At 35.8% G+C, this 15,675-nt stretch overlaps 1 protein-coding gene across 11 annotated transcripts in view; it reads right to left on the reverse strand.

The window, feature by feature from the left end:
• CADPS2 (calcium dependent secretion activator 2) overlaps positions 1-15,675 on the reverse strand; it is a 322,674-nt gene that overhangs the window by 81,925 nt on the left and 225,074 nt on the right. For all 11 annotated transcript variants that reach the window (XM_074827609.1, XM_074827608.1, XM_074827605.1 and 8 more), the window contains exons 14-16: positions 7,447-7,548; positions 2,873-2,936; positions 590-713 (exon numbers count right to left, since the gene is read on the reverse strand). In XM_074827609.1, the coding sequence (XP_074683710.1) occupies positions 590-713; positions 2,873-2,936; positions 7,447-7,548 (290 nt within the window). The remainder of the gene's footprint in view (positions 1-589; positions 714-2,872; positions 2,937-7,446; positions 7,549-15,675) is intronic.

Here is a 15,675-nt window from a genome sequence, read left to right on the forward strand (position 1 = left end):
GGATGTACTTTCTAGAAGATACCTAAATTCCAGAAAACCTTCTGATTACCATCAAACCTGGTATTTTGTCCCATTAATTCATTCAGAAAGGATGTAATTAAGGTTTTAATCATCAGATTATTATTATACATCTGACAACACAACAGCAAAACTAATCACACTTATCTATCTGTCTGCTTTATAAGTCCATCAAAAAAGCATCTATACCCAGAGTTTTCAAGCTTCAAGGTACTGTCACTGCTGCAAAGGAAAGAATTTCTTGTCAGTGGTTTAATTACTAGAAATAGTTAGAGAAATAAAAAATAACCCATAAACAACCTTTTAGATTTATGGAGAACTCAAAAGTAAGAACAAAGGGCAACTTAAATTAGGAAGTCCTAGTCTTCCATTCAGACAGGGTCCCAGGAGGCATATTAAAGCAATGAATAGGAAAAAGCTCCATAGTTCACCAGCTGAGATTTTAATGAGACATTTCCCCTTGCTGTGGAAAGGGTTTGTTCTGGAAAGGGAAAAGGCTGCTCACAGAATATTCAGTTAATAGGCATTGTTGGCTTTTACAGCCACTTTGGCAGTTGATTGCTGTACTAACCTTCTATTTTGGCATATTCTGTAAGTCGAGTGTAATTGATCAAGGCAGCCTTCTCCAGACATTTTCTAATCACTTTCTTCACTTCTTCTGCTGGTATGGGAGTGGCAATATCTTTCATTAAAACCTGCACCAGAGACAATTATACCACTTGGTTATAGTCATTACCCAAAACCCAATGGAAAAGGATAAAAGTATCCTAAAGTTACTACAGATCTGATAATGATTAAAGGCAGAAATCAAAAAGGAGCTATTTCAGCTGGTGGAACTAGGTATTTGTCTTTGAAGGTTTCTGTTCAACCCCGGTTTGACTGTCTATATGGTATTTATATACAATACCTCTACGGTTTGGCATTTTGCAGCATGCCAGTCAGTCTTCATTTGGGTGACACCAAGAGCAGTATAACAAGAGCATTCTGTGGATGGGCTAGATCATGCTGCCCACTAAAGATGTGGAAACTTGCTTGGTTCTCATCTGTGGAAAAGCTTCCACCACTGCGTAACTGTTGACTCTTCAACAGTGTAAAGGAGAAACTGTGAACACCACCATCAGAGCTAGCTAATACTGACTTGCTTTTCTTCCTTCATAAAGTGATTCAAATTCAAGATGTCCTTGATGTGAAAAACAGTCATCCATAGTAGTCAGTGAAAACACTGAACGACTGCTGGAATATTTTATTATGGACAAGTAGAAGAACAGATCATATAAAGCTTTTCAAAACCTGTCAGCTTTTAAAGCCTATTCATTTCTAAAATATAGGACTTAGATAAACTGGATCGCCTGTTGCAAGAGAAGTAAACTGAGAATGTATACCTCTTTATATGAATGCAACAGTATATACTCTGGATTACTACAAAAAAAGGAATAAATATTGTTAATAATTCACTTGCATTTTTACTTTTATTCTATACTCCATTAACTTTCAACAAGCAGGTGTAAACAAAACTCAGTATGTTTTTACCACATTTTAACGTCAATAATAAAATTTCAGATAACTCACAACCTTTTAAAGATGCTTCTTCTCCAATGGATCCCCAGACAAACTACACCCTTATAAAACATATCTAAAAACTACTGTTAAAGGGAGGGTACAAGAGATACGGTCTGGGGAAGGATATGGTAGAAGTAGAAAGACATTGCTGCAAAGCAGACTTCTTCCATTACTTGCACATGCATATGACATATCTACCTTTGTTAACCTACTTCTTTTTAATGAACGACTTGTGGATTATCAAGGGAAAATACAGTATTCAAAAATATTATGGATTTTTTTTTTCAAAATTTTCAAAAACAGGTAAAATAAAATGTTTCTAACCCATTCTGCATCCACAAGTATAGGAATGCACATTTATTCCCAGTCAAGACTGACAATGGTATTGCTTGAGCACCTGGTAGAGTACCATAGCCATTTGTAACAGCAGGAACAGTGAGAGGAAATAACTGTTTCATATAACACAAAGGAATCTACACAGCACTACAGTTAATGAGATTATAAGTCAAAGAAGACATATACCCACACTCTCTACATGTTTTTGAACATGGCAGAGGTTTTCTAAGATAGAATCTCTATCCATGAAGTGTTCTGCAGTGCAGAACAACTGACACTCCCCAGGACCAGACCTCTATGATTTTGGCAAAACTACACAGACTGGGATCTAAGCTTTTTTTGAATTCATACCTTCATCAGGCTCCTGCTGATACAATTCCTCTGGAATCTCTGCTGGAATATAAAGTTCTCTTTCCTCAGAGATGACTGAGATGCTTTTACTATTACCAGGTCTTCTCTCTTCCAGTCAATACAAGAGGATTTGCTGGGCAGGAGCTTATATTTATAGCTGCCCATGTCGGTTTTGCTGCATATAATTTTTTCTTCTTAAATTGACTCAGATTATGCATTTATGGAAGATTATTTGGATTATATAGAAGCTTTTTAATGTTACATATCAGTACAGACAACATCATCAGCATAGAAGCCACAGAAAGCAGGAAAGGGGGGGCTGTAGAGTAAACCTGTGCCACTTTAGGGATAATGCTGGGTAATTATTAAATTATAAAGAAAAAAAGAGTCACTACAGTGGCTTGAAGTGAAAGTCTAATAAATAAGTCCTACAGAAAACAGCTGTTTGCCTCTGTGGAAGACAATGAGAAAAAAACCTCCCAGTGAACAATTAAAACCAGTAGTAAAATAACTGAGAAGACATGAGTCTGCTTTCAGCAGCCTGAAGGCAAAAGAAAAATGCAGGCTTAGTACTCAAGCAGAATTTAAAATATGTTCTCAAACTTACCCTTTCAAGTAATGAAAGTGTGGCTTTTAAAGCTCCTTCAGGACGTCCAAAGGGGAAGCAGTATCTTAAAATGTAAAAAAAAAAAAAAAAAAAAAAGAGGAAGAGAAAATTATCAGAATTATAATACATAAGTTCAGAATTTATTTTGGGATGTAACTGTACACAACTTACATTAAATTATGTTAGCAGAAGACTTCTATCCATGAAGTACAAATGAAAGCAGAAGCCCTCTTCAGTAGTCTACCATGGAGCATATGTGTAGTACAGAAATATCAGCCCACCAGCAGCTCAGAAAGAATTTAAAAGCCAAAAAGCATCACTTCCACTTTCTCAACTATGAAAGATACTTAATGGTCTCTGATGAGCTTAATTGGAAAGAGGTAGTATTTCTCATGTAGTCATGACAGCTACTGGAGATGTGAAGTAGCGCTCTGTTTATTATATCTTGTTTTAATATTGGATTAAGAAAAAATGTCAGCTATTTGGGAATAAAAATGCCTGCATATATTCCATAATTTTCCCTATTATATTATAAATAGCTTGGAAAAACATTTTATGTTATCTTAAACTTTAGCAGCTACAACTTAAACCATAGCCACTTCTGTCTCATCTAAAATTATGTAAATTAAAAAGTGATCCCATTCATAGCTTTGTTTTTCATTTTTGTCTACTGAATTATCCAATATATCAGCTCAATGAGACTACAGTGCTTAGGCAACTGTAACCTCTCTTAATCCCATCTCTAAAATCTTGATGGGATATCCTCAATTGGAAAAAGACTTTTTACTGTGCTGAGAGTATTCTTATTATTACTTACTGAGAATGGTAGCCTCATATTCTAATGTTTTCCAACAGTAAAATCTTTTCTAATGATAAAAGGATTCAGACCAGTGAATTTTAGATATACATTTTGGTCACCCAAAATAAAGCACTGCAAATGAGGTCAAAAAAGGATTTTCCGCAGTGAGAATTCCAGTATTTGCTTTGCCTCATTTTATTTTTCTTACTGTAGTGCTAACAATTTCTGAGGACAGGTTAAAAAATTAGCAATGCAGATTTAATGACCCTTAGGCGTTAAGTCATCTTAAAACATAATACAACTTTAGATGTTTTGTGTCCTCGTCCCTTTGCAGTACATTTCCACAATCCTTCACTTGCCTTTCACGCTTATTCCTGTCAACCTCTACGGGTTTGGCTGTGGCAAGGATGTTCCCACAGCTGCGGGGATCTTTAAGGATAGGGAGACATAGATGGTGACAGTAGTCAATTCAATTATTAGACATATGGATAATTGGGTCTGTGTCATCCAAGAGGACCAAGCAGTAAGTTAGTTGCTGGGTACAAAGGTAGTGGACATCAGGAGGTGTTTATATAAGTTACCTAGGGGAGAATAGAGAAGGAGCAGCATTCATGGTTTACATTAGACCAGTAATATACAGAAGTGTAGGAGGAACACTCCAGAGATAAAATTCATGCAGCCAGGCAAGAGGTTAAAGTTCAAGACCCTCATGGCAGCTTTCTCTGAAACATTGGCTCTTCCACATTTGATGCCTGAAAGGCAGGCAGAAATCTGAAGTCTCCGTGAGTAGTAAAATGACAGAGAGGAAAAGTTTAAGTACCTTAAGAACTGGGAAATACTTTAGATGAGAGTCACCAGCACAGGACAGGCTGACTGCATCTTAATCGTAATGGAGCCAGGCTGATAGCAATTAAAATTAAAAAGACCATAGGGGAGTATTAAAACTGGAAGCGGTGGGTTAACTAACAGGCATAGGAGAGCATTTTTTTTTAGATGGGTGTGACCTAGTGACCTAGGTGTGACCTAGTGAACTAGGTGGACGTAGCAAATGTTCAGTGCATCTCTGAAAGGTGTGAAGAAAAATACACTCTTCAGTTAAAACTGTCCACAATGACAGCTGACCATTGCATGCAATGTTAAGCAATGGAGTGAGGGCAAAGCTCAGAAAAAAGAAGTGCTGGTGATTCTTGAAAGTCTGTACCACTGACCCTCCAATTAGTATGATGAGAGTGATTAGGAAATGTTAAGTGATATTAGAGGAGCTGCAAATTGATGACAAATAGTAATAGAGATTTCAACTATACACATGTACGCTTGATCAATGTCTCATTAAGATGAGATATAACGATAATCTTTCAGGAGACAGTTTTGAATTGCTTCCTTGGACAGCTAATTTAGGACCCGCAAGAAAAGATGCCATTCCAGATTTGGTCTCAAACGTGAACAGGACATAGTTTGAGAGGTGCAGAGCAGGAGAGGTGTTCTGTTGTAGTGATCATAAAACAACAAAATTTAATAATGTAGCAAAAGAGAACAGGCCAAAAAAAAATTCAGTACATGTACATTCAGTGCATGCTTTGCATCAATCTTTACTGCTGAATGTATTCTTCAAACTATTGAGCATTTCACAGTTATCACAACAATTTCAATGGATAGAAATATGGAGTGTTTTTAATACCATGTTTTCTTAATCAAGCAATCTCACAGCCAAGCTTATTCTTTGTTAATTAATGATACAAGGTTTTATTTAAAAGTCTAATGTTAATTCTTTATCAGGATGTCCTATATTGTGACTCTATATGCTTTATAAATTCAGATTCCAGGACACTATTGATTCTTCCTTCTACCAGTATTATGCCAGTATCCTCATTTAAATCCAGACATTCCACCTAACTTTAGTTCCAACATTTGTTCAGAGAAAGATATAATAATTGCTCTTCAACTGGCAGAGCATTGTTTGTCTGTCTTGATTAAATAGGATTTTAATGCAAACCTGAGAGTCCTCTGAAGGATAGAGGCATTCATCTATGAATGACACATTTAATTGCTCTCAAGGAGGAGCTTCTAATGTTGTTTGAATTTCCTCAAAATCCACCAAAACTAAGGCAGAAAGATCCTATAGTCACTGATATAGCCGAAGCTCATCAACATGCTTTAGTGTGTAGGTAAGCAGACATGATGGGTTTCACCTTTATTTGTTCCAACTCAAATAATTATTTAGACCTTATTATACATTTTGTAATTAGTCTCATGCACATGAAGGCCTGAACAGAATTACTCTGAAGATGCCCAGCCTCTCTTGTTCACCCATCTTGCTTCTCTCTCTGTACATATTCAGAAGGCTTCTGATGCTTCAGTATTTTTTGGGTCACAGCTAATTTCACTGACTTCATCATTGTGTATGAGTAAAAGTACCTATATTAATTGGAAATTCCAGCAATTTTGTTTCTACCATAAACTTGACAGGATATGATCATAAGTATGCCAAACAGGCCAGAGGTCTTCTCCCAGCTCCAGTGCACCTTTTTTTTTTTTTTTTTTTTTTTTTTTTTTTTTTTTTTTTGTAGCAAGCATGAGAAGATTGTCACAGAAACAAGTTTTTCTTCCCCCTGCAGATGACGTTCTTTGTCAGTACTCTCCTCCTGCCTTTCCAAGGCCTGGGTAGGAAGCACTCTGTCCTTTGCTGCTCTGTATCTCTTCTCTGGCAAGAGCTATTTAATTCCATGGAAGACAGGAAACAGGAAATGAGTCAAGGAAGAATCTTTAAAGCAAATAAAGGAAGGGAACATAATTTTTTCCCCCAAAGGAATACCCTCCTTGGAGAATCCTAGCTCTCTTTAGTTTAATACAGAGATGAAGTCCCAAGTGAAGATTGCTATGTCCTCTATGCTCAAAAAGACCTAGTTATCAACATGGCAGATACCAGTGAATACTAGACATTTACCTCATCAAACCAGAGAGGCATCCAACAAACTTATAGCCAACCTTGCCAGACAAAAGAAAGCTGTTTCACACAGCACTATTTAAACTGTGGGACTGGTTGTCATAAGGTGATACAGAGACAAAAAATTTCTATAAATACATTCTAAAAAAGGATTAGATTGACAGAATAGTGGAAGATATGTTGGCTTAGGGTGATAAACTAACAGATTTAGTGGTCTACATGCCATTTTAATGCTAAGCTTCATAAACCATCAATCTTAGCAAATAGAAGGAAAAATCACCCAAGTTTGCTCACTTTCTTGTACTCCTTCCCTAAACATTTACCGGTATTGACAGTCCTTAACATATGACAAACTCTTTATTGAGGACGATGGACCTTAGCTGACTTAGGAAAGGTAAACATATCATGAAACCATGAAAATTACATTAGACATCTAGAAAAGTTTTAGCTGCCATCTATCAAAGATGTTATCTACTCTGATGACTCTTCTGATCAGTACTAAACCAGAAATTGCTATGGCTCAGTCATTTTCATTCAGAAAATTTTCTCTCTTAAGAGTTATAGAAAGCTTAAATTTTAAAAGCATCAACAAAAATCAGGCCTATATTCTTGCACAATCTTTTCTACCATAGAAAAATACAACTCACATGATACACAAATTTTAAGCACAATCACTTGTGTCAATAAATTATTCCGTATTTAATATATTCAAAATTTCTTTGCAGGTAGACTATTTTATTTTCACTCTGCTTGTTCAAGACCAAAATTGAACACCATGAGAAAATTCTTCCAGAAAAAACTTAGTATTCATTGAATAAACTATACACTCACCTGAAATGGCTTATTTGGTTTTCTAAAAGGGAGGAAAGTCTGTCCTTAATTTCCTCAAACCTTTCTTTCTCTTCAACAGATACTGTTCCAATTCCATCTGGCCTGTAATATTAAATATTTAATAATTGTTGATAACTCTTCAAGCTGATTTCTCTTTGAACAGTGATCTTTATTTTTCAAGCTTCCAGTTAACATGCGTGCTAACTCTCCTTTCCTCTTTCCCATTGCCTTGAAGGATAAACAGTAACTTGTGAATACAGTTAAAGAAGACTGCAAATAGACAATGTAACTTTTGAACTGAACTTTTAAATTCAAGTCCTAAGTTTCTACCTGATCCCAGTATGAACACAAAGTAGCATATATTTCTCCCAAATAATTCCCAAAGATATATAATATCCTTTCTCAAGAAAATGAGTACTATTGGCACAATAGAGGGGCCTACTCAGATCTTGTTGAATTTCAGCTCCTTGAATCTTCCAGATACTTTCCCAGAGACACAATATGGTTGAAAGTGATTTTAAAATAAAGACGGGAGGCAAATTACAGCGAGAAAAGCCAGAGCAGGCAACACCTAGGAATCCCCCTGCTTAGAGTGAGCATAGATTTTTTGATCCCCCATCCCATATTGACAAATAGCAACATGTAACAAAGATTTCCATATAAATATAGCATAAAGGATGCAACAAAAAAAATAGTCTTTAAAAAACAAAAGCACTGGCATTTTTTTAAACATAAAATTTAAATCCCAAAAATTAATAATAAGCCTTGTTAAGCACACACTTAGTCTAAAGTCTTAGCCTAAAGGTGCTATTAATGTATTTATACTGAAATAATTACCAAATTTTTGCCATGCAGTCACAACTTCCCCACATACGGCATAATTTAAAAAGAAGTATCTGAAAACTTCCTTAACTTCCTTAAGTTAATCTCTTAACTTCTAGCTCCAGAGTAACAAAACAGCTACTGCTTCCCACCTGAGTTTATGACCCTGACACTAAGTGCAGATCTGCCCAGTACCTCCTCCAGAGCCTCCAAAACTGTTTTTCTAGACTGAGAAAGTTTCTAGAACTGAGAAAATTGTAGTAAAATGACACAAAGAAAGACAACTTTCCATGAATGTTCAAAGAATCATTCTAGGATTCTATGAACATTTTGTTTGCTAAATTGTTACTTTAACTTTCTGCGATATATTTATATCTAGGAGGGATAAGTTGCCACCTGGTCATGACATAAATAATTCTCTCACCCTTTAAATCACTTATATTTGTGATCTGTCAAGTCAAGGTGGAAAGAATGCCTGAACTCCTTAAATTATTGTGAAGACAACAATAAAAATCAGATATGGTGGAGATATGAGTAACCAGGCACATCAATATACTATTGTATAAATTTGATGTGAAAGAGCAAATAACTTATCTTCTCTCTTTTGACGGATGCCAGGATACTTTACCTCAGCCTTCTGACAGATGGAATGGGTTCAAATTTAAGTAAATTGTACTGTCTGATTTCATTGTCAGGAGAGATCGTGCTCTGGAGTGATAAAGCAAATAGTTCTGTCATATTAAACATCACTGAGGCATGTCATATATATGACAGAAAAGACCTAGGGGTCCAGATAACAGTAAGTGAAAAAGGTGAGCCAGTAGGATGTCATATCTGTCAACCTGCACTAAGGCTAGGATTGCCACGTACCAGGGAGCTGTCACTTCACTGAGTTTGTTGTCATAAAGAACCTTGTTGACAACACCTAAAATTTTCAAAACTGTTAAATATATCTTCAGTGGATGTCTGCATAGAAGCCAATGTCCCAGAAGAAAAAGAGAGTACACAAAAAGGTGTTAGAAAAATGTACCATCTATAGCACTGAAAAACTCGCCTCTTGAAAACGTGATTTTAGAAAACAGCACAAACTCTGAATCATTATTTTGTTTCTTCCTGTTAGCCTTATTGCAACAAGCAGAATATAGAAATGCATTTTCACAACACAGTTCTGAGACACATATTGTGCTGGTGATCATTTTTTTGCTACTCTTGGGAATATCTATCTACCACTGAGAAAAAAGAATCCACAGAAAAAAGAATCTGACTCTAAGATGAGCTGAGACAGAAAAAATAGATACATAGTTTCAAAATTTCCACTAATTTTGTCTTCTAGATCTTTAATTGCTTTAAAGACAGAATAAAATAAAATAGCACTGTTTTGAGCTGGTTATTTTTATTTACAGACTATTGTGCCTGGCAAGAAAATCAGACTCAAGCAGTCATTTGGTTTTCAAAGGATTAGGCCATCCATAAACTATGCAAGAACTATTTTGCAACTAAACCCAACAAATGAGCCTTTCCTACTGTCCCAAATGTTATGGATAGTGATTTGGACTTATTTTTTCAATTCAAAACCAGTGTTCAGCTTATTGCAGTGTGGGACCTCTCTTTCAAGAACTCAGCCAAGAAAAGTGATGGATTGTCTTAAGAAGAGTTTTCATTTTAACATTATCTTCTCAAGAAGGTAAAGGGAGAGTGAATTTTCCTTTCCACCACATTTTTTTCCTCCTTATTCTTCACAACTGCTTTTGGGATTAGAGAACTAGGTGAAACAGTGAACACTCAAAACCTGAGTAGCCTTCTCTGTCTCACTTATATTAGTTTTCCATTTTTTGAGAACTCTGTCAATTGTATTTGGATTGGTCTGTCTTGTCTGCTTAGATCACAGTCTAACTGCCACAGATGTAATGTTGTCTCTGGTCACATCTCAAATTGTTTAATTCACTTGGACTTAAATATCAAAAGAGATTTGAAATAAATACCTCATGAACTACAGCTAGTAAACTCAAGTGGGAAGTAGTTGTTCGACCATAAGAGACTTAAATAATGACACCAAAAAAAGAGGTTGACCAGAATTTTTAAAGAAACTTTTAGTGTGACAATCTTGCAAGATTTCTGTCATGATGGTAGTTACTCTAGGGAAGCTAACTGATTAGGTGGTGGATTTAGGTTTTCCTCTGGGAATGGACTGTTTTTCCTCACTTGACATAATACGTTAAGGCTTGGAGTACCCTCCAGAAATATTTTGATGTCTAGAGGTCTTAAAACATGTAGTAATTTGCAGAGGTCACTTGATGAATTGTACGATTAGGACTCTTGTGAATAGGTATGGCATGTGAGATAAAAACGGTATACCAGTTCCAGTGGGAATTAGATATGATGGACACTGGGTTGACTGTAGATTGTTTCCAGCCCTCAACTTTGGAAACAGCTTCTCCTAGTGGCCTCTCAGAGAGTGAATTGTTACCTTAAGCAAAACTGCTTTGTTGAGACAGGCTTGTGAAATACTAACTGAACATGACTGACTTTTTTTTTCCTCTGGAATATCATCAATACTGGCACTTTTTACATATTTACATATTTAAAAAATGTTTAAAGTCTTTTCAGTGAGCTTTCCTCATTAAAAACACAGACCATCACTTTGGTCTGTCATGAAAGAATGTATGAGGAGAGGAATGCACAGACTGATATTCTAACATGTACACACACGCACATAGATGGGAACAGTAAGGCTGACCAAAAGAATCTGCCAGAGAAAAATGAGAAATTATGATGAAAAACAAAATACAAGAAAAATACTTCAGCTAAGGTCTTACTTCAAGACATTTATATAATAAACTACATTTCAAGGGTGTAGGAAAAACAAAAACAAAACTTAAATGTCATCTTGGCTCCTAGAAACAAATTGTTTTAGAAGACTTCAGTGCTTTCTAAGAGCACTTGTTTTTAAATTCAGGATGCACAATAAAATGAAAGAACAGTGACAACTTTTAAATTAACAAGATAAAACTTTGACATCTTGTTTCTTAGTAAACTGTAGCTTAAATTGTTTAGGATTTTGATGTAGAGATTTTATTATCTATTTATAGGACTTTAATATCCAAGGACTTTAATACCCAAATTTTCCTTTAAATCACAATTGTATTAATTAAGGTTTTTGTAAAGTCCATCATTTATGTTAGACAAATCTAAGAAAAACAATTATTTACATTACCAGCTTTGAAGCAGGCAGAGCAGACGTCTTTATATTAACAGAAAATGAAGAGAGCAAATTATCACGTGGCATTTAAACATTGCTTTAACCAGCAGGCACTTGAAGACTGAGCATTTTGTTGTTTATATTAACTATTCTTCAAACATTCTGACAAAAAAAAAAAAAAGGCACAATAGAGCCTTCTGCTGTATGCATTTCTCAGGCTGATCCTACATCTGCTTACAGGTCATACCCTCCTTTTCACAAGTGAATGAAAAAGATCAGTTCTGAAGGCCACTAAAACAGATTAAAATGATAAATCAGGTTAATTTTACTGATCTTTTATGCAGTCATATTTTAGGTGGGATTCATTAATGCCCTTCTACTGAAAAGCTAAACATGTATTAATATAATACCATTTTCCCCAAAGTATAAGGGTATGTATAGGCATTAATCAGTTGAAATTAATGACCAAAAAAATGTATAATGTTTAGGGAAGGTGAAAGCGTGTAACAGCATTAGCTGTTCCTTCACTGTCTAAGATGGCAAGTATCACCTTAAATATGCAGAACTTTGTTCTAATATTTCTTAATAATGTGTGAATTGTGATTAATTTTCTATTGACAATTTCTCTGAGGCTTTTCAGAAGCAGATTTCTTTTTATACATTGAAAAATGTGCCTCTGTTAATATAGTGAGGACACATTTTATTATAACATTATTATAGTTATTAGCACTTTCCAACACAGGACAGTATCCTTCCTTAAACCAAAGGTGAGGTCAACATGACTTCACTTGGTACCTGCAACAGGGTGAGGAACACTGCTTCTAGCTTTGAACTCGGGAGAACTCTACTGATTTCTTTTGGCTATTTACAACAGTAATATATAGAAAGCTCTGTCACTAATTGAACAACATTAATTAAAAGAAACCCCAAACTTAACTATTTAGAGGCCTCACATCAGAGGCTTGGGGGTATGACGCACATAAATGAACCACTTAAAAAGGAGAATACAGATTAAATTAAAGATTTACCTTCCTCTGTGCAACATATACATTGGAGATGATCAGCTTCCAAAAATGAAGGAGGAACTGGATGATGCAAGAGGCTTGGCACAGGGCAATATGTAAAACTGAAAGACCTAGTGAAAACGTTCTATTCTCAGCATTGCCCAACGAGTCTCAGAAAAGGGGAAGATTACATTCACTTGAAGAAAAGGGATATAAATGTCCAAGGATCAACTAGTTTCTCCAGTTCTGAGAGAACACTGTTTCTCATCTAGAAGCACAAACTCACATAGCATATCAAACCTAGAAGGTATATTTTCTCATTCTGTTATTCTGGGGAAATGGTGATTGATAACAACTTCTGAATAAAAACATGGTTTTGAGTATGAGAAATCCACTCTCAAGATTTCCATTATAGAGGACTGATAGAAAAATGAGACAAATTACAAAACCAAAAGACTCTTGTTGAGTCTCTAGATGCTGTATCAAACATGAGAAAGAATGTATATAAGATGCTGTTAGACTGATGGAATATAACTCCTGATATAACACACTTCCCTAAAGATCCACACTGTAAGGGATCTCAGGCTCCTTCCTCCAGCTGTTGGACAGCTGTGGAACAGATCTAAGATTAAAGCAGAAGGCCCAATTGCCAGTAAAAACCAGTGAAAGACCTCGCACCTGCTATCATTACAACACAGACAAAACATGTGAGGTTGAGAGTGTAAGAAGCACAGCAGAAAGAGGAAGCATTTTCAACTGCTTAAAACTGAAAGATTCACAAAGTTCTGCTAGCAATGGTTTCTTCGAAAACCATCTAAGAATAAGTCTACATGCTCTTCAAATATTTTTATATACAAAATTATACATATAAAAACATAACACTCTTGGGAAGAGATCAACTGGACAAAACCTTTCATGTCAGATGGTGACCATGTGCAGATCAATGGTGAAACTACTGACTTAAATTCTGGAATTTTAGATTAAATCTTACTAGATATTGTTTATGAAATACTTAAAATGAAGGAGAAACCAGCAAGATACAGATAACCTTACTTTAATTCTACAGTTAATTTTGTCAGAAGAGAAGGAAATACCTATTCAGAAGCTCCACAAAAAATGATTAGAAGAGACAGAGCAATGTAATGACATTATTTTCCTTATTTTTACAAAGTTCCTTGTCCCAGATTTGAAAGGGATGATTTCTCTGAACATTCTTTTATCACTTGACATAAAGTGTAAAATTGCAATAAATGGTTCTTATCACAAAACATTGAAAAATGAAAAGAAATATATGAATACATAGCACTCTCTGAAGTTTCCATAGTTTCATTTCTCTTATTCTATGTGTTCTTTTACTCCATTTTAAGATATTTCCTCCAAGCATAACAGGAGCAGGAAGCCTATCAGAGAGTGCCAAATGATGGCAAGGATCTAAAAGAAGCTCTCAGAGAGGGCAAGGCTATTGCAGGGATATGAAATGAATTCTCTGCATTGGTGTTTATTATGAAGGAAATTAAGAAGACTCCTATGCTGGAACTCTTCTTTGTTCACAGCAAAAAAAATCTCTATTTGCAGCACAGAGTTTGTCCAAAATTGAAGCAACTAAGAAAAAGCTTATGGAACAAATTAGAAAAATCAACAGCAGTAAGTTGCCAGGGCCAGAACTGAATTACCTATGGATGTGTTAAAGTTCTCACTGAGAACTGCCTTCCTACTGAGGAATGGGAGGTAAAGAATATGAGATCAATTTAAAAATCAGAAGTTTCCAGGGGAGGTAGGGGGAACTACAGGCCAGTAAGCTTTACATACATCCCAGAAAATTAGAAGGAACTATAATATAAGGATATTTAAGGATAAAATTAAATAAAATTCAGCAATACTATCTACTGTGAAGAAGTCTGTATGGCTTTGAAGCTGTAAGGCAGAGAAATCTTACCTTCTGATCTTGAAGTTCTCTAAAGGGATCAAAAACAGTGGATGAACATGACCTGATGAGTACCATGTACCTGGATTTCCAAGAATTTTTTGTCAGAGTCCCTAACCAAAAGCTTGTAAGGCAATTAAGCAGCCACTGAGTAAGAGTGAAAGTCCTTACATTTACAGTGAAAAAAGAGAGAATAGGAATAAATGGTGTGTATCTGCAATGAAGGCAAGTTATCAGTAGAGTTCTGCAGGGATCTGTGCTGAGACCTCTGTTATTTTACAGTATTCATAAATGGCTTGGCAAACAGCTAAGAACTGAGGTGATAGTAAATGTAGTTGCAATGATAGTTATGTGGCATAGTGTAAAATTCCAGAAGCACCTTGTGAAACCAAGTAGCAATAAAAGAGCAAACAATGATCAAGGTAGATAAATGTAAGGAAAAATCATTTGCTATTCAGGACAGAGATCTTGGTGTTCTGATGGATAATTCCATGAAACTGTCCTTGTCCAGTAGCAGTCAAAGAAGCAAATCAACACTGGGAATTACCAGAAAAGGACAAGGAATTAGCAGAAAACATCCATCTAGTGTAATCAGTGCATGGTTCACTCATATTTTTTGAATCTTAAATAGCAAAGAGACAACAGAGGAGGATTTTTTTTTTTTTTTACTCTCCTCTGACTCTTCCAATCGTAACAGAGAACGAAATGAGATGTGTAGGAGTCAAGTTCAAAGCAAGAGTTCTTCAAGCAAGAGGAGGTTGAGTTCTGGAACTTGCTGCCAAAGGTGTTGAGAGTGCAAAGGGCTTACACAGGTTCAGGGGTGCAATGGACAAGTACCTGACACAGACACTCCATGTTACCGAACAGGCATATTCTGACCTGCAAAGAGTTGGAAACTGAAAGAGCAGTAAGAGGAAATATTGCATATGCTTGCCCTTCACTTACTCCAAGCAGGTCAATGCTGGAGACAGATGACTGACAGGCTTAGAAAACCTGACTCAATATGACTGTTCTATGCAAACACACATGCGCTGAAGATTTCAAAATGAAGACAGAAAGAAACTATTTATCTTTGGTTATAAACTGATTTTTGTAGCGTTACATTCACCTTCACTTCTCATATATGAACTTCCAATAAATCATCTTTCTTTCTGAATAGAAAAAGGTATAACCAGAGAATATGCTTGAATTTTGAATTTTTCAATTCAGTCTGTAACTCAGCAGGTGGAAGGAAGTCACTTTGCACTTCATGTGATACCCACCAGCATCCATTTCAGACA

The sequence above is a fragment of the Strix aluco genome, chromosome 5, assembly GCF_031877795.1.
Source record: "Strix aluco isolate bStrAlu1 chromosome 5, bStrAlu1.hap1, whole genome shotgun sequence".
NCBI classification, from domain to species: Eukaryota; Metazoa; Chordata; class Aves; order Strigiformes; family Strigidae; genus Strix; species Strix aluco.